General features: G+C 42.6%; 2 protein-coding genes across 2 annotated transcripts; both read right to left on the bottom strand.

The window, feature by feature from the left end:
* Positions 1–1703: 1703 nt before the first annotated feature.
* On the bottom strand, positions 1704–15147 carry TMEM230 (transmembrane protein 230). The gene is made up of 6 exons (XM_081098012.1): positions 15037–15147; positions 11696–11816; positions 9981–10103; positions 3695–4875; positions 2513–3455; positions 1704–1871 (listed from the first exon to the last, which is right to left on the bottom strand). The coding sequence occupies exons 2-4, from the start codon at positions 11792–11794 to the stop codon at positions 4735–4737; spliced, it is 363 nt and encodes a 120-aa protein (XP_080954138.1). The 5' UTR covers positions 11795–11816; positions 15037–15147; the 3' UTR covers positions 1704–1871; positions 2513–3455; positions 3695–4734.
* Positions 15148–16080: 933 nt separating this feature from the next.
* Positions 16081–24678, bottom strand: PCNA (proliferating cell nuclear antigen). Its single transcript, XM_081097811.1, has 6 exons — positions 23904–24678; positions 21714–21811; positions 21475–21542; positions 20421–20615; positions 17739–17862; positions 16081–17418 (listed from the first exon to the last, which is right to left on the bottom strand). The coding sequence occupies exons 1-6, from the start codon at positions 24122–24124 to the stop codon at positions 17339–17341; spliced, it is 786 nt and encodes a 261-aa protein (XP_080953937.1). The 5' UTR covers positions 24125–24678; the 3' UTR covers positions 16081–17338.
* Positions 24679–25047: the final 369 nt, after the last annotated feature.

Here is a 25047-nt window from a genome sequence, read left to right as displayed (position 1 = left end):
GGTTCATAGGTCAACTCTCAACCTCTGAGCCACACCAGCCAGGCTAAGGAAAGGAATTTAGATGACAGAGCAAGATAACTAAAGTGACTTGATTTGGTTTATCACCCTTTGAAGGTCAGCAAAAAGTCAAGGCTATGATTGTCCCTTTACTAGCTTCTCCACCACACCAGTAACAGGAGGTTCTTCTGTGCCAGCTAGCAGGAACATTGCATGACCACAGAGGAGGGGACTCAGAAGTACAGTGGAGCCTTGACTTATGAGTTCAATTTGTTCAGAGACCGAGCTCATTAAGGAGCTTGTTAACTCAAATTACTCTATCAACTCAATGCAAAAAAATCGGCCGAGAGACAGCTGGTATCTCGAAAAACTCGTTAGTCGGGACACTCGTAAGTCAAGGCCCCACTATAGTTGTGAACTGAGCTCACCATACTTGACTCACTGAGTAGCACCAACTCTAAAGAGTAGATGGCCTGCCAGGCAGGTGATGGAGGGTCATTTAGGAAAGTTTGAATGAAATGGTACCAGCCCATCTGTCCATACCTCACAGGAAGTGTCCCGGGATGGAAATGCACTCTTGGCTTTGGTTCTTCATTCAATAAACCTAAAGGACCACAAGCACTAGCTCATCAGATACTTTGCCCTTAACGAAGAAAATTAACATAAGGTTGGGAATGAAATTAACTAAGCAGTGATGAGAAGTGCAATGAACTGGAGAATTCTGCTCAGCCAAAGCTGCTTGGCTACCTTGCTCCAGTTGGTTGTAGTCTCTCAGTAACAAAGAAAAGCCAAAAATCAACATAATGTGAACCTTGCCATTTTTAAAAACAAAATGAAAGCCAACATCTGTGGTCACTAGTGTGCAAACTCTGCTCTTCACTAACCAAACTCTATCTTTTCCTGTTGTACCTTCAGCACTTGACAATTCTTGGCAGAAAGGAAGCAGTCAAAATGCTTCTGGCACACTGACCAGGTGAAGCTCATCCAGAGACAATGGGTCTGGAATAGCCATCATATGTAGACAGCTGATGCAATGGGGGAGGACTTTTAGACTTGAGAGGCATAATTGTTGCAAATAAGAAAATCCTTATAAGGCTAGGGCACATGGTTTGGCCAACACTATAAAGGCCAGGGTAGCCCTGATCGGTTTGGCTCAGTGGACAGAACATCGGCCTGCAGACTGAAGGGTCCCCGGTTCGATTCTGGTCAAGGCAGTGTACCTTGGTTGCGGGCACATCCCCAGTAGGGAGTGTGCAGGAGGCGGCTGATCGATACTTCTCTCTCATCGATGTTTCTAACTCTCTCTCTCTCCCTTCCTCTCTGTAAAATAAAAATCAATAAAATATATATTTAAAAAAAAGGGGCCAGGGTAGAGGGGAGGGAGAGACAGCCACTTACTAGGTAGTATATACATTTGGTGATTGACACCCATCCCTACTACCACAGTGCATACTCCCCTCCCACTTCTTTACTTGTCCAGCCCCTTAAGTCATCTGGCTTTCATACCTGGTAAGAGTAAATTCAGGCTTTTCCTAAATGTGACTTGCAAATATCCAACCTATTACCTAAGAATCTTATCCAACTCAAGATTTCCCCCAAGGACTAAAATGAAATAGACTACATAATGTAAGTGCTTGACACAACATTGGGCAAAGGGTTCAAGAGACATTCACTATTATTATGGAGATCTAGAGGTTTTCTTTCTTGAAAAATACACTTTTATTGATATCAGAAAGGGAGAGGGAGAGATATAGAAACATCAGTGCTGAGAGAGAATCATTGATTGGCTACTTCCTGCACACCCCAACCCATGCCATGTGCCCTGACCAGGAAATCGAACTGTGACCTTCTGGTTCATAGTTGGCGCTCAACCACTGAGCCATGACAGCCGGGCTAGATGCTTTCTCTAAAGCACCAGAATATACAACTGCTGTCAATGCATATTTACAGGGATTCGGATCTTGGCTTAATAAACAGTATACCTGTAACAAACCCAAATGGAATGAAATTATGAGCCTGAATGTTCAAATAGAATGAAGACCATCCCTCAGGGGACATCCAAGAAAGAATTCATGCTTTAGGAATCTAACTTTTATGGTCTCTACTCTAAGGACCCTATAACAACATGCACAACATGATAAACTGTACTTATAATTTACATTTAAAAAATGCGGCTGAAGCCCTAGTTGGTTTGGTTCCGTGGATAGAGCGTTGGCCTGTGGATTAAAAGGTTCCGGGTTCAGTTCTGGTCAAGGGCACGAACCTCAGTTGCAGGCTCGATCCCCAGCCCTGGTCTGGATACCTGAGGGAGGCAACCAATCCATGTGTCTCTCTCGCATTGATGTCTCTCTTTCCCCGCTGCCCCCCCTTCCACTCTCTCTAAAAATCTATGGAAAAATATCCTTAGGTAAAATAAGATAAATAAAAAATGTGGCTGATCTCTGCAGATATGGAAAGATATACAAAATAGAATAGGTAGAGCCTGGTTGGCATGGCTCAGTGGTTGAGCGTCAACCTATGAACCAGAAGGTCACAGTTCAATTCCAGGTCAGGGCACATGCCCTGGTTATGGGTCGATCCCTGGGTGTGGGATGTGCAGGAGGTAGCTGATTAATGATTCTCTCTCATCACTGATGTTTCTATTTCTCTCTCCATCTTCCTTCCACTCTGAAATCAATAAAAATATATTTTAAAAAATAGGTAGAAAAAAAAGAAATTATAAAGCTATACAATAGGAGACCATGTGTTGTTGTTGTTGTTTTAAAGGATATACACATACATACTTAGAATGTTTCTGAAAGGGTATGTAAGAAACTTATTAGATAACCTTGGGAAATGGGGTGGGGGAGCAAATGTTTACTCACCCCAACCAAATGCTACTTTCCACTTTATATCCTCCTGTTCCATTCCTCCCTATCCTTAAGAACAGCATCATTACCCTTACAAAAAAGACCTTCTGGTCTGAGCTTTGCTTTGCAAATACTGCCCAGGACAGAGCTTTGAATATTTCCTCACATCTTCACTGCCAAGGCCAAAGAACTTAAATCAGACTACTGGACTCCCCAACCTACCCTCCCATTAACAAAGTATCTAACCTTGGAGGCTGCTTCAGGTTACCCTCTTTGACCCTCATTTCCTGAGTTCATGTTTTTTCCCATGTACATTATTCTGTGGGTGATCTCATGCAGCCCCATAGTTCCTGGATATATTGTCCCAACACTGACTCCCAAATTTCTACCTCCAGCCTAGACTCCCTTCCTGTACTGCAAACCTGTGCATTGCAACTGCCTTGACAACAGCTCTTTTTGAATGTCAAGCAGACATCTAAAACTTAACACACCCAAAATTGAACTCATCTTCCCCAGTTAAACTTGCTCTACCCAGAGCCCTACAAATCCCAGCTAATAGCACTTCCAGGCTTCTAGCTGCCAATCCGCAACCTCAGAGTAAAAGAATGGCTGGGCCGAAACCGGTTTGGCTCAGTGGATAGAGCGTCGGCCTGCGGACTGAAAGGTCCCAGGTTTGATTCCGGTCAAGGGCATGTACCTGGGTTGCGGGCACATCCCCAGTAGGGGTGTGCAGGAGGCGGCTGATCGATGTTTCTCTCCCATCGATGTTTCTAACTATCTCTCTCTCCCTTCCTCTCTGTAAAAAATCAATAAAATATATTAAAAAAAAAAAAAAAAAAAAGAATGGCTGGAAAGCAGGCTGACCTACAATGCCAGTTATCTAAAAATAAAAGTAGTCCTGGGTATTTGGATCTAAGATATCATTTAATCATTAAAATGTTTTCTGAAATATGTTTAAAGTTAACTCATTTTTAAGTGTAGGGTTTAGATTTTGACATTTTGTTTTGAACATAAGTCACTTTTTGCAAGCTAGGAAACAGAATCAAACTAAGGCAGTCTAGTCCCCTAGGGATCCAGGCCAAATCTTGCAATCTTCAGATCAAGGATATCATAAAACAAGCTAACAACAGTGTTATAAACTCTAAAATAAACAACCACTTATCTACATTTTTCCTTAGAAAACAGCCAGAAGTCTAGTCCTTAAAGGCATGACATACAGAACATTTTAATCTATAAAGGATAAACCCAAATTATATGGTGTCCAACCTAACTGTGAGCCAGATCAGTGCTGGCCAAGGAATGGTGAGCAGAAAAAGTGTTTACATTTTGAAAACTTGCTCTGAGGTTTGAAATTCCTGCTTGCTCTGAATAAGAAAGCAAGTAAAAAGTATTTCAGATGCACCCACACTAATATTTGATTTTGCCAAGGTCTTCCACTAGAACAGGGGGTAAGATACTTATGTATTTTCAAAATAAATTACTTAGTAATAAGAAATTTGACATACTGCATTCTTCCATTTACCAAAAGAACAAACTGATAATAAAGACTATTTAAAAGAAATGCTCAACTCTAAAAACGGTGGTGGCAGCAACACTTCCCATTACAGAATAACCTCCCACTTTCTCCAATTAACATTGCTATTCTTCCATGACACACGTTCATGTGGAAAAACTTGTCAGCTTTTGGTCAGGGCCAGGAGATGAAATATAGAGCATGCCCTAATTAGCTAATTGTAAGCTCTTAGGATGGACTCATAAAACATGGCCATTGTTTTGTTAAGCATCTGCAACCTGCAGAATTCCTTAGCCCTAAGCTATAGTTTCTGCTCAGTATCTTAAAGCTGAGCTCAGTCCCATCTGACTCTGCTCCTCAGGGCTGAGGTAAGTGCTAGTCATCAAAGTCTGGAATGTCATCGTAGGAGTAACCCCGGTAGCCTTTGGATGCATAGTAAGCGATGCGCAGGTGGTAAAACCCTGGCAGGAACACCAGGATGCCAATGATCAGAACAGGAACGGCCCGATCTGCCCCCTGGTGGCAAAAGGAGGCAAACGCATTAGTATCACATAAGTTATAAAATTTAAAATAAAATAACACATGATGGGTCCAATCCATAGATGAGCATCTTATACTTTTCAGAGCATTTTCTTTGGATAGTACACTACTTAGCAAAGGTTTTACATCTCTTTTTCTCCTGATTACCAATTGTAGAAAAACTGTAAAATACAAAAAAATTACAAAGAAAATAAATTATCCATGCTCATAAGATATTTTGGCGTATTTTCTTCTGCTCCTTCTTTAAAGTTTTTAGTTATGAACACACCCTGTGCCTTGTTTTTGTCTCTTATAACAAGATATTGCCAAAATATTACTAAAAGCTCTTCATTGTGTGGTAGGGAGATGACATAGTCAAAGGTACAAAATTCCAGTTATAAAGTAAGTCCTGAGCATGGTGATTACAGTTAAGAATGCTGTACTCTATATCTGAAAGTTGATGAGAGAGTAGATGTTAAAAGTTCTCATCACACACAAAGAACGTATAACTGTGTGGTGATGGATGTGAACTAGACTTACTGTGGTGATCTTTCACAATGTATACAAATACTGAATCATTATATTATACACCTGGAACTAATATAATGGTTTTAAAAAATATATTGGATTTAATAGAAAATATCACACTGTAAACAAGTCCACTGATTTACTAGGTTAAACAGAATCATGTGTAAAAGCTAAAAACACAATGCTGATACCCAGCACAGCACTGAGAGGCCTGAGCCCGGCTCTGAAAGATCTTCACCAGAAACAGAGGCAGCAGCAGCTTGAAACGGGCACAAAGATAGGAGTAGGAGGCTTAAGAGAATACAAGGAAGGCAGAGCAATAGACGTATCTTGTGAACAGGGGTGAAGGACAAAGGGACAAAAGGGTTCTATTTCCTGATGTTCTGGAAACATCAGAGCAGGCTACATGAACCTGAGAGGGATAGAAGGGCAGGGTATTTTAGGTGGGAAAAGGCAACTTTAGAAGCATCTGTATGCTGTCTTGGCACTCAGCTCCTAGGGAAGCAGAACACGTCCCTCGTGCTTAAATAACCAAGCTGCTTGGCCCAGGCCCGATCAACTTGGATGAATAGCTCATTGAAATCATGCCAGTGTCTGTTGCCCCAATGGGCCTTCCTCTTATTGAGTATGTAAAATGGGGAAGCCACAGTGAGGCCTTGGAACAAAACCACAGGGCTCTGGTGGGAAAAGGATTTCCGCCTTCCTCCCTGTGCTGGAGAGCCCTAAGGGAGAGGAGTTTGATGTTGCTGGGTCCCTTGAGGCTCTGAGCTTATCAGCAAAGCCTTCTCTTTAGCCCTACCCTCCCAAATCCTCCCCAATAAGTCCTCAGAGTTCATGGAAAGGCCATCTGAGAGAGAGAAAAAGAAAAACCCCCAAAAAATGGAGGAAAGAAAGGGGCAATTTTTTTCCCATGGCACTTACCAGGGAGATTGCCTCCTTATGCTGATTTTAGATGGAGGGTTTGTTCCTTAATCTGGAACAGCGATTCTCAAATAAGGGGCAGGCGTGCTCAAGAGGGGCTCTTGAGCCTCTCCTGGGGTTTTGTCCAATATAAGCAGCCCCTGTTCCCCCAAAATGAGAATCTACATATAATGGTAGAAATTCATGACAGGAGTGTTTTGTACATGTGAACTATGTCAAAGGCAGAACAAAAAGCTAAAAATCCCTAGTCTGTGTGGAGCAAAGATCAAAATTATGGAACGATGTTTTTTTCAGATTAAGAGTAATGTTTCTCCCTCTCTCTCTTTTGTTGTTGTTGTTAATCCTCTCCAGAGGATATTTTATTATTGATTTTTAGACAGAATGGAATGGAAGGAGGGGGGAGAAAGGGAGAGGAAGAGAGAAACATTAGTTGTTCCACTTATTTATGCATTCATTGGTTGATTTTTTAAAATCTTTATTGTTAAAAGTATTATATAGATCCTCCTTTTTCCCCCCATAAACCTCTTCCAGCCCACTCCTGTCCCCTCAACCAGGTCCTCACCACCCCATTGTCTGTGTCCACATGTTAAACATATATGCATATATGTTCATTGGTTGATTTCTTCCCACCCACCCTCCCCTGCCTTCCCTCTGAGGTTCAACAGTCATTGGTTGATTTTTGTATGTACCCTGACTAGGGATGAAACCCACAACCTTGGTGTACTGGGACAATTCTCTAACCAACCGAGATACCCAGCCAGGGCTCTGAGTAAGAATTAAGTTACAAACAAGTCATTTCTCCTGTAGCTAAATTCCATATCTAGGCTCCATGCTGCAGAGCCAAAAACAGTAAGTTCACCCAATTATTTGGAGTAACCATACAATTCTGTCCTCCTAAAGACAATTTCCAGAAAGACCTGCCTGTCCCAGTGAGGTACCTGACACTAGGATTAACACAGGCTAATCACTGCATGGTTTCTTTAAAAACTGGCTTTTCTGTTTCTTTCTCTTTGATACTGTACAAGGGGTCCACCAACATGTGGGCCGGGAATCAAACCGGAACCTCCTGGTTCATAGGTCAATGCTCAACCACTGAGTATACCGGCTGGGCCAGGGATCAATCTTAATAGCAACTAAAAATGAGGATAATCATTATGTGCTTCCTAAAGTTCTCTATGCTATATCAATGTTCTCAAAATGTAGTCCTTGGACCACCAGCATTTCCTGGAAACCTTTTGGAAATGCAAATTCTCACACTCCATTCTAGACTTAACTAGAATTGGAATCTCTGGGAGTAGGAGCAAGAAATCTGTGTTAACAATTCCACAAGGTAATTATTCAGACTGACACTAAAGTTTGAGAATCACATTCTTTCTAAACTAAACTAAATCCAAATTGAAATAAGTCCCTTGCCCTGGCAGAATAGCTCAGTTAGTTGAGAGTCCAAGGCTGTGGGTTCAATTCCCGGTCAGAGCACATACAAGCAGCAACCAATGAGCCCTAGCTGGTTTGGTTCAGTGGATAGTGTGGGCCTGTGGACTGAAGGGTCCCGGGTTAGATTCCGATCAAGGGTTTATGTCCGGGTTGTGGACTCGATCCCCAGTAAGGGATGTGCAGGAGGCAGCCAATCAATGATTCTCTCTCGTCATTGATGTTTCTATCTCTCTAGCCCTCTCCTTTCCTCTCTGAAATTAAAAACAAAAAGCAACCAATGAATGCATAAATAAGTGGAACAACAAACTGATGTTTCTCTGTCTCCCTTCCTCTTTCCCTCTAAAGTTAATAAATAAAAATTTAACAATAATAAACAAACCCCTAACTCTAACCATTTGCAAGGAATATGAGGAATAGAACAAGGTAAATGATAGTAAGACAACACCCCTAGATATATGTAAAAACTGTTAGAGATACATACTGAAGATGAACACTTAAGAATTTACCAGAAAAATGTACATCTGGTATTTGGTTTAATAGACAGGAAAAAAAGTTGAGGGGGATAGATGATAGATGAAACAAAATGTTTATAACTCTTGATGCTGAGTGGTGGACACATGGGGGTTCGTTATATTATTCCACCTATTTCTGTTTTGTTTGAAATGTCTGTAATAAAAAGTGAAAAAAACCCAAACAAAAGCTATTACTGATTTTCTTACTTAATATCTTTATCCTTTTTTATAAAGTAGTCTTTATAAACCATACAAGGTAAAATGGTATTTATTGCATGTGGATCTCACTTCCACTTTCAATTTTTATAACATGATTAATAGACACTTTACTGTACTCCTGAGATTTATACTGCATGCTGCAATAAAAGTGAACTGAAGGTGCAGTCCTGAAGTCAGGTTTTCAAACTGGATACCAAGTGAACATCTGGTGGCCATATAATAGTTTTAAGCAGCCGAAACCGGTTTGGCTCAGTGGATAGAGCGTCGGCCTGCGGACTGAGGGGTCCCGGGTTCGATTCCGGTCAAGGGCATGTACCTGGGTTGCGGGCATATCCCCAGTGGGAGATGTGCAGGAGGCAGCTGATCGATGTTTCTCTCTCATCGATGTTTCTAACTCTCTATCTCTCTCCCTTCCTCTCTGTGAAAAATCAATAAAATATATTTTTGAAAAAAATAGTTTTAAGCAGCTAAGGACCTAATTAGATATACTTCCTAATTAGATATACTTCTTAAAACCCACATACAGCCATTTTATTGTGACAGTGCTACTATTGCCAAGTCCAGTGATAATGCCCAGTTTCAGTTCTTAGCTGTGTTCCTTCTGCAGAGCAATGTGACCATAATCCCTTCGCCTGGTGTGTGTTGAAGAACAAACATAAATTATGGTCAATGCAACTTCAGAACAACTTAGATGCTGTGCTTAAGTGTCTGTATAGAGCCCAAGAACCACCAAATATCACGTCAGGTTTCTAAGGTATCGTACTGAAGCTCAACAGGGACTGCAACCAAATGCCAATATAAGAAGGCTCTGATTCATGAGCCAAGGGTCCTCACTTGGTTAGTGGCCCCAAGCCACACCACACAAGCCTCACTCTTCCTCCCCAAACAGCCAGAATGTAGCCCTGCAAAGCTGCAACAACAGCGTTCTACTCCAGTTACCGGCTCTGTCATTCCGGAGTCCTATGCCAGGCTTAGTTTTGCAGTCCCAAACTATGAGTGGGCAAAGTGCCCAACATCTCAGAAGAAACATTTGCTGACCTGCCGCCACCCACCTCAGAGGAACTGTGGGAGAAGTTTGCTGTGCTCAAAGGAAGAAACACATGTTCTGTTATCAGAGAACAAAACCTTTATAAAACAAAACAAAACAAAATCCTTTTCTTCTTTCTGCTGTGCTACTAGATTCGAATATAAAACAATAGAGCCCTAGCTCACATTTTTTTAAAATATATTTTATTGATTTTTTACAGAGAGGAAGGGAGAGGGATAAAGAGTCAGAAACATCAACGAGAGAGAAACATCGATCAGCTGCCTCCTGCACAACCCCCACTGAGGATGTGCCCGCAACCAAGGTACATGCCCTTGACCGGAATCAAACCTGGGACCCTTGAGTCTGCAGGCTGACGCTCTGTCCACTGAGCCAAACCGGTCAGGGCCCTAGCTCACATTTTAAAGACCTCATGGCAAATTCCCACAAACCCTTCAGCTTACCCCTTTGCTGATATAGCCCGCCAGCAGGAGGGAGCCTATGATGATGAGAAAGGTGCCAATCAAAAACAGTACTGTAGCAAGTGCAATGGCCTTATATGGAATCTTAGGAGGGCTTTTCTTAAACTGAAAGAGAAACAAAAAAAGACAAGACCATTATGAAAATACCAGGGCTGATACTTTAAAGCAAGGAGGATAATGAGAACCAATAGGAATGCTTCATGTGTCTTGAAGTAAGTCCTACCACCCAGTGCACTCTGGGAGAGAAAGGAAAGGGACAGGTAGGAGATGAAGCTCTAGTGACTGCTCCACCAGCAGTCCCAGCAGAATGTTCTTCTTCCTAGTTCTAGCCTCATTCCACAGACCATAAAAAACTACTTTCTTACAAAACAAAAGGTACTTTATGGTTATTCATTGATTAGATCTGTATTAGTTAAGTGCTTGGTACATGGAAGGCTGTACTGATCTACAGGGATTCAAGAGTGAACATCTGGAGAAGCTGTGTCAAACAGTAAGTAAAACAGTATTTATTAAGCTTGTACCCAGGAGAAGGAAAGAAAATAAGTGATTTCTGGCTTTTAGAGTTAAGTCAGCAAAGAGTCCAAGCTTTTTAGAAACAGCTTTTTCTAAAGCATTAGTTGCCTGCCACCACCCACCTCAGAGGAACTGTGGGAGAAGTTGCCTGCCGCACGGAACAAGTAATCTACCTTCACAAGTTCAATTCAAGGTTCAGATTCACAAACTTTCTAAAGTTTGGTTCATGACTCTCTCTGACCTAACTGGCTGGAAACTTCCCAGATATACTAAAAAAAGAAAACAAAACACCTCTCTCCTTCAAGTGCAGGTCCAAAAAGAGTACAAAGAATAATTGATTTGTTTATTTTTAAAAGGATGGCTGCCTGCTTCTTCTTCCTTGGCCCTCATTCCACCTAAAACATTCTCCTCTAAGGAGAAATGGGCAAAAGGAGATGCTATGCCATTAAGTATTTTGTAAAAAATCATCAAGGTAGCCCTAACCAGTTTGGTTCAGTGGATAGAGCATCGGCCTGCGGACTGAAGAGTCCTGGGTGCGATTCCAGTCGAGGGCATGCACCTTGGTTGCGGGCACATCCCCAGTAGGGGTGTGCAGGAGGCAGCTGATCGATGTTTCACTCTCATCGATGTTTCTAACTCTCTATCCCTCTCCCTTCCTCTCTGTAAAAAATAAAATGTTTTTTTTAAAATCATCAGGGTAGGGTACAAGCTTAATAAATACTCTGTTTTACTTATTGTTTGCCACCAAAAATACCTTTAATAAACTGGATCTCATGGCGTCAGGAAAGAGGAAGGAATTCCACAATCTGCTGGCGTTAGCAGTTAGTTTCTCCCTTAAAAGGTGAACTGGCTTTGACTAAAGTATAAACAAACTGATGACATAGCCCTTAACATTTTTTTTCTACTTAACAAAACACAGTCTGATTATTTTTCAGATAAACTAAATAAAATTTGTAATTGCTGGGCTTTGGCATTACAACTAAAAATGCTTAAAAAGGAACTGTATTCATATTGGTTTGAAACAGCTCCGCCAAGATCCCTCCTTCTGCAGGCTATGGCTGGGTTTCTTTCTTGCTGCTCCCTCTAATCCCCAGGGACAGTTAGCAAAAACCTACCGTCAGGTCGTTCTGCTAGCTCATCAGAAACAGAGCCAGCCAGTCTCATCAGCTCTCTTGTCCACTTACCTGAAGGTCAATGTAGCCATCATCTGTGCTAGAGAGTCTGGAGTATTTCACTTTACTACTGGGGATTCCAGCAGCCAGGTTAGTACGAGATGGCATCATAACACACTGACACAGCTACAGTCTGAAAACAAGGAACACTGTTAATGTCTGCAAGCAACAATGGTGTTTTATAGCTCATAAATTCAGGCATCTCAGATGCAGTGATTTGGAGTTCTGGGCTGTGATGACATACTAGCAACTGGCAATTTAGGCTCCATTGCTCTTAGAACCTGATCTTCTTTTAACAAAATGAAAATAGCCTCATTATATATCCACTCTGGTTTGTCCTGGTAGAATGAAAGTCAAAGACAATGACCAAGAACCAGAACTCATATATACCTTGCCACCGACATTCCCTTGCCTCCTAATTTTTCCAGTCATACAGGGTGGAAGAGTAATGACTTAAGTCCAAGTCTACCTGAAGGTCAATGTAGCCATTATCTATGCTGGATAATCATTTTTTTTTCTATGCTGGCGAATCGTTAAGTATTTCACTTTACTATTGGGGATTCCAGTAGCCAGGATGGTACAAGGTAGCATCATTTGGACTTACGCAAAGTCCAAATTTTCAACCATTCCGCTATAGCAATGGTTCTCAACCTTCTGGCCCTTTAAATACAGTTCCTCATGTTGTGACCCAACCATAAAATTATTTTCGTTGCTACTTCATAACTGTAATGTTGCTACTGTTATGAATCGTAATGTAAATATCTGATATGCAGGATGGTCTTAGGCGACCCCTGTGAAAAGGTCATTCGACCGCCAAAGGGGTCGCGACCCACAGGTTGAGAACCGCTGTGCTATAGTGTTGTTTGCCTTTTGTCCCTGCTTCAGAAAAAAGCAAGAGGAACATATACTCAAGTGATTCTCGTATTTGCCAGGGAGGAAGGAGAGAGAGGGTGGGGAATAGATTACACTCATATCTACATTTTGCCTATTTCCCCCTGATGAATATCATGCTGTTAATGAAAATGATTTGTAAAGCTTCTTGTTGTAAATTTGGATAAGCTCCTGGCTATCAGTATTGTACCAGTGGCTTCTGATTTTCCTGCCTCTCTGCCCCACTCAAGCAGTGAAAGTAGTGATTTCATTTTCCAGATTACTTCTATATTTGAAAAAATCATGGCCATTTAATCACTTGTTTAAGAGATAGTAGACAAGATTTAAAAACAATGACATTTAGGAACATTTGAGATCTTGCTCCCCAGCCTATGTAGTTTTAGTTCAAATAAACTCTTACAAAATTAAAAACAAAACAAAACACATTTGAGCCCTGGCCAGCACGGCTCAGTAGTTGGAGTGTCAGCGGAAGAACGGAAGGATCTCAGGTTCAATTCCCAGTCAAGGCAAGGGCACGTGCCTAGATTGAAGGTTCTATCCCGCCCTGGCCCTGGCCCTGGCCCTGGCGTGGGAGGCAATCAATCCATGTGTCTCTGTCCCATCTGTTCCCCGCCCCCCCATCCCATCCCCTGCCCCACACCCCTCTCTTCCACTATCTATAGAGAATTAATGGAAAAAATATCCTTAGGTGAGGATTAGGAGAAAAAAAAGACATTGGAATAAAAAAAATTTGTACACTTTTCCTCCATAAAGCCACTGTTATATATATATATAAAAAGAAGTAAATCTATTTTGATCGTGAAGCTATTTGATTTCTTCTAAAAGAGAAAATTAGGTATTTCAATAAGGGCAACATAAAAAAATGTGGAGAGCGGCTACAGTGTTTGGACAAGTTCAAGCCTTGGACTGATGAGAGGGCTCAGTCTTCTCATTGCCACGTGCAAGTCCCAGCCTGGAGGGCAGGGCCCTCCCAGCACAATTACAGCCAACAGCTGTAGTTGTAAGGCTGAACCTATGGTCCGAACACGTGGCCCCAGGTGCCTGAGTGATGTGGGCTTGATAGAGTTCAGGTGCATGTAATTGAGTAGGCCCGAAACCCACAAGAATGTTGTAAACATCTTGACCACGCCCTTACTTTGCCTCCTGGAATCCGGCCATAAAATAAAGACAGGGTTTGTAGTCTCTGGCGCTGCCGTCTCTCTCCATCAGAGAGGGCAGCGTTCCTCCGAGACCCAGCTTTCTTCTCTTGTCTTTCCTCAATCCTTCACTGCCCCCACTCAGGCTCACCGAACCTGGCTGAGCTGGCAGGACACATAAGGCGCCCTGGGGCTGAGTATGCCATGGCTGTGCCAGCCCGCCACAAAAAAACAAACCAGCAAAGCCTGGCCTTCCTCTGTTATGACGCTTTATAAATAATCGTTATAGTAACGGCAGTAAATAATTACTGGTTAGGTGGCAGGTGCTGTATATGTACTTAATCCCAGATATTAGTGAGTTATGTTAAATGGCCTCCATTTAACCTAAACTAATCAGCTTTCTAAAGGAAATGGTGCTAAATGCTCATATTCCTTTTTAGTAATTACATGCTGGTGCAGTATTGAAAAAAAAAGAGTATGCTAACTTAAATGCTGCCCTAAAAGGTGTTAAATAACAAAATTCAACTAGTTCGAAGATCTAATTGGCTCTATTGCTGAAGTGATGAAACAGGCACATCCCATCCAGCAGCTGAGGGAGTGCGATGAGTTGTACACAACGGAAGGTTTTTTATCCGCAGAAAGAGGGGACTCAAACTGCAATGAGGTTTAGTTTTGGTTTGATTACATGGCTGAGCCAAAGTTACTCCATTTGGCCAATTCTTGTTGGTTTTTTAAACAAATGGTTAAACTGAATCAAATACTAGGTTTTTAAATGTTGCGGTCCGATTACATGGTAATCTAAACTTAATTCTATCAAACTTAAAGTCCAAACTACCTATATGTGGGGGTTTAGGAGGGCATTTAATCACCTCCGATTTGCAGTAGTCAAAGTTTATGTGCTCTGCCATTAACTACTCATACACCCGCCACAAGACAAAAAAGCGCAGGCCGTGATGGAGGTGGGAGAGGAATAAGAATTCTTAGAGGGAAAAGGAAATACGGGAACCGATGTTTTCAAGGTTCCCAACAGGGTTTTTACCAACTCCAACGCAACCCCCCAATTCCCTCAGTGCTGCAGTCATTTTAAAAGCAACAGCAGTGCCGGCACGACGCGCCTGCACACACACTACTTTCCTGCCCGTCTCCGGACCTCGCCAGGAAGAGAAGGAAGAACCCACACGAATTCTGACCGAAAACAAACTAAACCGGTTTCTGGACAGAGGCCAGCGGTGCGGACTCGGGGCTGGACTGAGCGGGGAGCCGCCTCCGCCCCGCCGGGAGCCGGCAGGGCCACTGGGCGCCCGCCCCGCCGTGCGCACCCCTTACCCGAGCGCCGTGCCAAGTCGTCCGCGCGTCGACTGCCCGCTCGCCGTTGGGAACGGAGATGCTCATGACACGCCTCACCTAACTGCCACCAGCCCCACCCCGCCCAGTCCGGATCAACGCCGGAAACGGCGTACCGGAAGGCGGCGCATCGGAAGTGGCATCACCGGGAGCGACGCGCTCTCAACCCGCTTTCCGGAAACATTTCTGCCCCGCGCTAGGCCAGTGGTCGGCAGATCGGGGCTCTCTCGGGCCTGCAGCCGGCCACCTCCGCGCCCGCCTGGCTCAGTCAGGCCCTGGACAAGCCAGCGGTCTCTCCTGGCCCCTCCGGTAGTGGCGCCCCACCGGGAGGCGGAGGCCGATGCCGATCCTGTCGGACCTGAGCTGCCGGGCCAAGTGCCCAGGGCAGCCACCCTTCCCAGGGGGCGAGCTGTAGTCTTGCCAGTCGTTACAACTTCGCTCTTAAGCGGCCCCACTTTTTATTGCTTAAATTACAACGAGTAGGACATTTGTCTTTGTTCCCCCTTGACCTTACCCCAGCCTCCCCTACCCCCCAGTGTCTTGTGTTCATTGGTTATGCATATAAGCATACAAGTCCTTTGGTTGATCCCTTACCCCCTCAACCCTCCTCAGCCTTCCTGCTGTAGTTTGACAGTCTGTTTAATGCTGCTCTGCCTCTGTATCTATTTTTTTAAAAATATATTTTATTGATCTTTTTATACAGAGGAAGGGAGAGGGATAGAGTTAGAAACATCAATGAGAAACATCGATTCAGCTGCCTCCTGCACACCCCCTACTGGGCATGTGCCCACAACCAAGGTACATGCCCTTGACCAGAATTGAACCTGGGACCTTTCAGTCTGCAGCCGGAAGCTCTCTATCCCCTGAGCCAAACCGGGTAGGGCTCTGTATCTATTTTTGATCATCAGTTTATAATGGTCTTTATTACCAGTGGCCCCACTCTTGTACTTGTCTCCCTCTCCTAGGCCATCAGGCCTTGCCCAGGTCAGAGAGAGGTCTGCCCACAAAAAACACTTTGCCGCACATGAAGCTTTTAAATGTCAGCTTTATTAAGGTATAATTTACATAAAAGTACAACTGGATGAGGTTTAACAAATGCAGTCTTGGACCATCACCTGTCTAGATAAACTGTTTCATCACTCCAAAAACTCCAGCATGCCCCTCTGCTGCCAATCTCCTTCCGCCCAGGCAACATAAGGTAATGGTTACCCACTGAATACAGTGAGTTCTGAAGTCCAATCACTAGAACTCAAGTCCAGGTGTAACAAAGAAACCAGTTATTTAATCCAAACATAAAATATAAAGGAAAAAGGATTGTAATAAAACAGCTTTCAGTGTGTAGGATGCCAATTTGTGACCTTGTAAGCACAATTACTGGGAATGTTTAAATAGCCTGTTTCACAAGTGCTGGGCCTTTTCACTTTCTCGGTTGAACCCAACACCATGAGATAAGCCATTTTCATCCTTTACGGGAGTTAAGTCTCAAATAAAGCTATTTATACTGGAGAAAAAATTTTTTGCAAACATACTCCTTGGGCCCTATCACAGACCTAGTCCCTTCTAAGTCTTGTAAAAGGTTCCCTAGGCTAAAGAAACACTGCCTTGTAACAATACTAGCCTCATAAACCAACATAACTGAGTGCATTCAGTTTCTGAAAAAGTGTGTTTTTGCTTACAAAAAAGACAAAATAATGAAACATACAGAATTTGTTCTATTCTCCCATTCATTTCTTGAGCTCAAGTGAGAATACAAAAATAAATTTGACAACTGAATCTTCACAAATATCTTGTCACCTACTGCATTTGGAGTACTTTTTATGGCTATACTAATGTATTTATATCTGGCTGCTCTAGATTGAAAAAAATATATAACATTTACACAAAAATGGTAGCACTAATTATGAATTCCCTAGGATACTTGCAACAGTCAAGGTTCAAATGAAGGCACTGTCCTGTGATATCTGAAATTCAAACAACTTTTATTTAAATTGGAAAAAAACCCACAATTATTAAAACTGCATTAATAGTCAAAACCCTTTGTTATAAAAATCCTAACAACTATTTCTATATAAGGCAGAAGTAGTTCTAGGTTAATAAGACCAGATTTGACTTGAGACTATGCTTTCAATTGTAAAGAATGGAAAATAGGTTATTTACAGAAAACATTATCTACATATGTACTCAGGTACAAATTTGGTGACAAAGGAGACTTTTAAAAGCATGTTGAAATCCCAGAAGCAGTTCTCAAAGAGCTTAGTTTTGTTTTCTTGGATTTTAAAACCGCCTAAGATCCTTCTTCATCCTCGATCTTGGGAGCCAGATAGTACTTTAAATGTCCCATATCAGCAATTTTATACTCTACAACTGAAAGAAGACAGGAACATGGGTTAATTACCGAGATGTATCATATACATACCTACAAAACAAGATTTAGCCCTCACCAGTTTGCCCCAGTGGATAGAGTGTCGGCCTGCGGACTAAAGGGTCCCTGGTTCCATTCCCGGTCAGGGCACATGCCCCGGTTGCAGGCTCGATCCCCAGAAGGGGGGCATGCAGGAGGCAGCCGATCAATGATTCTCTCTCATCATTGATGTTTCTATCTCTCTCCCTCTCGCTTCCTCTCTGAAGTCAATAAAAATATATTTAAAAAACTAAACAAAACAAGATTTAACAAATTATCTTACCAAGGGGTACATCTGCAGACATACTGAGCGTTACTGTAGGAGACAGTGGAGTAGCTTTTGTAAAGAAGTTCAGATATCTCAGTGCAAAAGTTAGCTGGACTGGTTCATTCATCTCTATGGCAACCTAAGGGGAAAAAGCAAATGATTCATCATACTGAAAAAAATGTCAAGAAAGTTACAACCTAGTCATTTATAATATACATTAAAAAGCTTTTATTGATTACATCGGAGGGTACTATGAAACTAATTTAGAAAACAGGTTAATAAAGCAAAACAACCAAGTATTAGCTTGTCTTTCTGTATATGAACCAAATCTCAGGTAACCCAATTAGGTGATAAGAGCATTATGGAAGTATCTCTACAAAATAAACCAGCTAATAAATAAAGGAATGAAATGTATTAATATATTACAACTCTGCAAAACATGACTTAATGAATCTAGACAATGACTATTTATAGGTGCTAAAAACCACAAAGGTATTCAGATACCGCATGACTCCTACCAAAAGTACACATCACCATCTATTAAGTATTCTTTGCTCTCTCACCCCTAAAACAAAGAAACCGTGAATATCAAGCCTCAAGAGCTGTAGCTACTAATTTATAGGAAATACAAAGTAGAGGAACATATTGACATAAAGAATGAAACTGGCAAAATGCAGACTCTGCGAAGCTCAATGACAAATAACCTAGTTTCTTCAACAAGTGAAATTGTAATGGAGAGGCAAAAACAAATCGGAAAACCAATGGATTGAAAACAACTGCAATGCAATGTATGTACCTTCTTAAAATTTTGATTCAAGCAGTTCTAACATGACCAAGGAAATAGAAACACAAAATTTCCTTGATATTGAATAATTTTCTTATAGTATGTGGTAAAGTTTAATGTTTATACTCCAAGTAATATTAAAATGTTTACGGATGAACTAATGTTAGAAAATTTTAAAAGTCAAAGTTGGAAGGGGAGTGAAATGTAATTTAGGAGACAGAGCAAAGTTCCAATTAGTCCCTACAGTTTTGCTATTTAATAGACTCAATATGTGAAGGTGTATTACCATGATGTGCATTGAAATTATGGTTATAAGCTTATCTAGGTTGTATATATAATATGTTCATTTAGTGTGGGAGTGTTTTTATACAGATTTAAGGATAAATGTGAGCCCTGGCTAGGCAGCTCAGTTGGTTAGAGAACTGTCCTAAGGTTGCAGGTTTAATCCCCTGTCAGGGCACATATAAGAGTCAATCAAGGAATGCACACATAAATGGAACAACAAATCGGTGCGCCCCTTCCCTTTAAAAATCAATTAAAAAGAAAAATAAAAGAATAAATCTGAAATAAATTAGTAAAAAAACAACCCTTTTATTTTCTTATGGATTGTCAGCTTTATTGTTGGGCATTCAATATTAAAAATAAAGAATAGAGTTTACCTTTAAATGGAGTTTACCTTCATTTAATCTGTGGGCTGACTACTCAAGCAAGGGATAAGAAAATACCTAATCTTTACTATAAACTTACAATATGCCAGATACTGTGTTAAGCACTTTGAATGTTACATTTAATCCTAATAATCTTGAGATTAGGCCCTGTAATTGTTCTTGATTTACAGAATTAACTGATGTTCACAGGCTAGCAAGTTTTATTTTAGTACAATTAGCAAATTTTAGTTTATAACACTCTAAGAATCGAAAAAAAAAACCAAAAAAACAAACAAACACTTGATTACAAGAAAGCCTTATTTTAAGGACATTTCCTGGTTAAGTGTGGATTATACAGGAGCGCCCAACAGCTAGATTTTTACCCCTAATTAGATCCTGCTGTTGAGGTGTCCTGTGCTGAATTACTTGATAAAAGCAGAGTAAATACCTCCAGAAACCTAAAGGTTAGACACCTAGCTTCTCAATCCTATTCTTAAGAGTATGTGTGGGTTTGATATACCAACACATTATCCAGTGATTTATAAAGCAAACACTGAATTTGCATTCCCTGCTTACAAATTATAAATTAGATGGCACTTATAAATCACTTGCAGATTTCAACAGTATCTTCCACTTTTTACAAACTGTAAAAATGCAATTTTGTCTATTTTTCTTTAGAGTTTTCTTTAATTTAAATATTTACCTTGCTATAGAGAGAATGTTTGTCATGTCCCTCATCCCCCTTTAATGTTAAAACTGAATCCCCAATGTTATGCTATTTGAGGTCGGGCCTTCATGAATAGGATTATGTCCTTATAAGAGACACCAGCCCAGCTGGTGTGGGTCAGTGGTTGAGTATCGACCTATGAAACAGGAGGTCATGGTTCGATTCCCAGTCAGGGCACACGTTCCCGGGGTTACAGGCTAGATCCCCAGTAGAAGGTGTGCAGGAGACAGCCAATCAAATGAGTCTCATCATTGATGTTTCTACCTCTCTGAAACAGTAAAAAGAAAAGACCCTAGAAAGCTCCCTTGCCCCTTCCACCAGGTGACAAGGCTGCGGTCTATGAATCAAGAAGCAGGTCCTCACCAGACACCAAAAGGGCCAGCCTCCAAAACTGTGGGAAATAAAATTCCATTGCTTATAAGCAATCAGGTTTATGATATTTGGTTATAGCAGCCCAATCAGACTAACCCAATATTAAGCAGTGTTCTAATTCTCTTCAAAGTATGTTTTTTTCTGTTTACTTTAAGTAAACTACTTACAGCTTCCTCTTCTTTATCGACATTACTTGTTTGAGACAACTTAATATTTCCATTTCCAAGTTCCCCACTGGCAGAGAATTTCACTCCATCTTTTGCACAGGAAATTACAACAGCATCTCCAATATGACTGAGATCTCGGCATATACGCGCAAATTCACCAGAAGGCATCTTTACTACACAGCTATACTCCTGTTCCTATAAAACAAAACAAAATGAAACAACAAAAACCCCTTAAAGATCAATTACTGGGAATTAAAGATTTGGTAGGTACCATCTAATCAGCATCCAAATAAGAACTCAGAATTACTTTGAAACTTATTGTGTGATTTAAAGCACTCCAACCACTCAAAAAAGAAATGCAGATCTGAAACAAGTACGTAATAAGAATAATTATACTAAGAAAACAAAGTAGAGCTTAAACCTTTTAACAGTAAAGTCCAGGAAAGTAGCGCTTCCCCAAATCACCCTTCAGGGCTAAATCAAGAGGACATTTGAGCCCGACCTGCATGGCTCAGTGGCTGAACGTGGACCTATGAACCAGGAGGTCATGGTTCCATTCCAGGTCAGGGCACATGCCTGGGTTGTGGGCTCATTCCCCCGTGTGGGGCATGCAGGAGGCAGCCGATCAATGATTCTCATCGCTGATATTTTTCTATTTCTCTTTCCTCCCCCCTCCTCTCTGAAATCAATAAAAATACATTTTTTTTTTTTTAAAAAAAAGAGGCATTAGACTATGGCATAAGAACAAAGATGGTGCAAGCGTGACTACTGCTTTCCAGACAAAAGAATTTTAGATATTCCAACACTACTTCTCTCCTTTAATGTTGATAAACTTAATCTAATAAATTTTTGCCCCTTGGTTCTAAAATCTAATCTTCATACGCAGTCAGCAAAAATGAAGTCAACCAATGATCCATTTTTTAAGAGTACTGTAACTCCACTTTGGAACATGCACCAGCAGATATATAGTTGTTAGGAAGTAGGCTTTAAATTACACTAACATATCTTAGGTAGCTATCATGTACAGTACACTCAATCGGAAACTGATACTCACTGGAATTCCAAGTTGTTCAACATCCAAATCCATTAACTTCATTTCATAGTCTGAAACCTTTTCTTGGTCTACCAAAAGAAAGCAAACATTGTTGAAGAAAAGCATGTAAGCTTCTAACTATGATGAAGTAAATCTTGTAAGCCTCAAAAAACATTATTTTAGATTTCTCACAGCTTTGAAAATACTGATGCTGCATTTTAATTTTCTCCAGGATAACTCAGTAGAAGAGTATAACCTACTTGGAGCTTCAAATACTAGTGCCAAGGTGTCCGCATTATCTTCAGCCCTTAGGGTAATGATGTCTTCGTTGCCAGCACATTTTAGTATCTTGGACATGCTAGAACAGAGAAGACACAGGATTTAAAATTGATGTATAACAACAAGAAAAGGCCTCTTCTTTTCCTTTGGTAATAAAAGACCAGGAATAAGCTATTGTCCCCAAGTAAGGAGACAAGTAAATTATGAGAAATTCAAATCCAAGATTAAAATTCAAGATTGTTAGCTCCTCTGATTCAAACAGTCCCTCTGTTCAAACTACAAGACAAGTTACTTTCAAGGCTACATTTTTGTATCACCCTCCTCTTTGTTGTTTTTACAACTCAGGGATAGTTAATAGAAAGTCCTCCCCCACTCTTCAAACAAGCCACTTTTGAACTCTTCATAACTCTTGCTCTAAGAATGGTTTGCAGGCTTTGAAGAAATATGGGTAAGATGCCCTGACCGGTTTGGCTCAGTGGATAGAGCGTCGGCCTGCGGACTGTAGGTCCCAGGTTCGATTCCGGTCAAGGGCATGTACCTTGGTTGCAGGCACATCCCCAGTGGGGGGTGTGCAGGAGGCAGCTGATCGATGTTTCTCTCTCATCGATGTTTCTAACTCTCTATCCCTCTCCCTTCCTCTCTGTAAAAAATCAATAAAATATATTTAAAAAAATACTGGTAAGACATCTCCCTAAGACAGCTGTCTGGATTATCTCCTAAATAACAAACTACAGTGGGGCCTTGACTTACGAGTGTCACGACTAACGAGTTTTTTGAGATACCAGCTGTCTCTTGGCCGATTTTTTGCATTGAGTTGATAGAGTAATTTGAGTTAACGAGCTCCTCCCCGTCTGAATATAAACGAAAAAGCAGTATATTCTGAATTGCAGATCCTTTTAGTGGCGGAGTAAATTACTGGACCACGACGACCATTAAAAACAATATGCTGCTATTAAAGGACATGACAGCCCCTCAGTCAGTGGGAGGGGGCTGTTCCCAACCTCGCTTCTTGACTTTTCATATAAACGGATTTCTATGAGAGACCTTGACTGTGCTGTGAGAAAGCCAATTTATGAACGCGTGCACCTTTACTGAAAAAGCGAAGCAGGCCAATACCTCCGGCTGACGAAGCGCAGACGGGCTCTCCGCTCATCTGAAGAGCCAGCCAGGTGGGGTCTTTACCCTCCTGTCTACAGGTTTCAAAACTCCTCCGCTGACTATCTGGGCAGAGACGAATTCTCCAGGATCCCCTTCACTTTGTTGTGGCCTCCTCAGAATTCACGAGGAGCGCCTGGCAGCTGGCTTCTCTGCTTGGGGAATAAAACTGCCCGACCCGCCCCCGCCCCGCACTCTCTCATTCGGGAGCTTTTCACCCATTTGCTCTAAGTACCCTTGGCGGGCGAGGAGAAGGGCTTGTTCTTTACAAGCTGGCTGTAAACTGCCCACACTGTTTGGTCCTGTTTTAACTTTCCCCCTTTTCCCTGCCCTAGAATCCCAAAACAGCACGTAGAGTGGGGCAATATTTCTCATAAGTTTTTAAAACTTTAAACATATATATATATATATATATATATACACTAGTGATCAAAAAGTTGAAAGCCACTGCTCTGGAGAAATCTCTCCTCAAGTTCAAGAGGGTGATCCCTACAACTTTGTCATAAAAAACCAGAAATAAGTTATGGTCCCTAAGTAAGGAGGCAAGTAGGGAACACGATAAAGCGGTCAGTCATCCACGACTGGGGGCGGGCTAGAAGCGGGGGGGAGAATGGGGGGGAAAAAGGAAACATATGTAATACTTTCAACAATAAAGCTCTTAAAAAATGAGTAAGTCACCCGTGACCATGGTTTCTCAGTCAAGGCCACCGGCACCTAATGACCAAAAGGGCTCTAGAAGAGGGTCTTCCTAGCAGCCCGGGGAAGCCCGTCACTTTCCCGCCACCGCCCGCTTTGTGACTCGGGCGCGGAAAGGGCGACTTCCCGCCTCAGCCAGCGCGGGCTTTCGGAAGCGCGCGCTCCACGGGGTCCCGCCCCCAGGCCCAGCAGGCCAATGCGACGGCGGGATGGCCCACGCCAGCCAATGAAGGGCCAGCTCAGAGGCGCTCCCGCCAAGAGGGGGAGGGAATGGGAGCGAGGGGCCCGGGGCCCGGCTCCCCCACCGCTCCCGGGCTCACCTGGTGAGGTTCACACCCATGGCCAGGTTGCGGTCGCAGCGGTACGTGTCGAAGCCCTCGGACCGCAGGGTGAGCTGCACCAAAGAGACGTGGGACGAGTCCATGCTCTGCAGGTTCACGCCGCTCGAGCTGATGTCCCAGCAGGCCTCATTGATGAGGTCCTTAAGCGCCTCCAGCACCTTTTTCAGGATGGAGCCCTGGACCAGGCGCGCTTCGAACATGGTGGCGGAGTCGCAACGACGCGGCTAGAGGCGAAGTGAAGGAGGAGGAGCAGCCGGCCTAGCCTTGACAGAGCGAGCGGGCTGCCGCAGCGGTGAGAGCCTGAGACCTAGGACGATCACCAGAACGCTCCGCTCGCAACCGTTTAATACCGCCGGGCCTGCGAGCGTGCACGCTCCGCCTCTGCGTCCCGTGATCGTACGTCACCACGCTGCCCCGCCCACACGTGGGCGGGAGGTTCCAGGGCTAATCGTGTGCCTAGTTCGCGCTAAGCCCGCCCACCTTGGACACCCATTGGAGGATGCGGGCGGGAGGGAGGGATAGGAACGCTGGGCCTTCGAGGGGGGGGGGGGGGCGGAACGTCGTCTGGTGGGATTGACAGCCTTTTAGTCGCTGCGGAGTCTGAGCGCTGGACAAGTCCGGGCACCACTGAGACTCAGGCCCGGGATCCCCGCGCTCCGGTTTTGTGTCGCCTCCTCAGCCCCCTGCTTCGGGGATAGAGAGTTGCCAGCCCCGAGAGTGAAAGTGAAACAAATCAAGCCCATCGGGAGGGAAAGACCCCCTGGAGCCTGAGGAAAACGTTTGCTTTAAGTGTGCACTTTATTTTTGCTGTCGTAGAAGCGATGTGGTCCTAAAAGTCAGACGACCTCAGCTCCCACCACCTTCTCTTTAACACCCCTCCACGCACACACCAAGCTCGTGTCACAATCGTTTCTGTATACAGCTTTCTAAGCTGCTTTTTCTATAAATACACGTTTTAGAAAAACAAAACTAGGTTCATACCGTTAACATTTCTACAATGTACTTAATAAAGTATATTTAATTTTATGCCACGTACATGTTTTTGTTGTTGTTTTTTATGAATACCTTTTAAAAAGATGGAGTAACACAGGCATACCTCGGAGATAATTGCGGTTCCTTCCAT

The sequence above is a fragment of the Myotis nattereri genome (genome assembly GCF_964212035.1).
Source record: "Myotis nattereri genome assembly, chromosome: 8".
Lineage (NCBI taxonomy): Eukaryota > Metazoa > Chordata > Mammalia > Chiroptera > Vespertilionidae > Myotis > Myotis nattereri.
The sequence above is the reverse complement of the archived record's forward strand: the minus strand, read 5'-3'. Positions and strand labels throughout refer to the sequence as shown.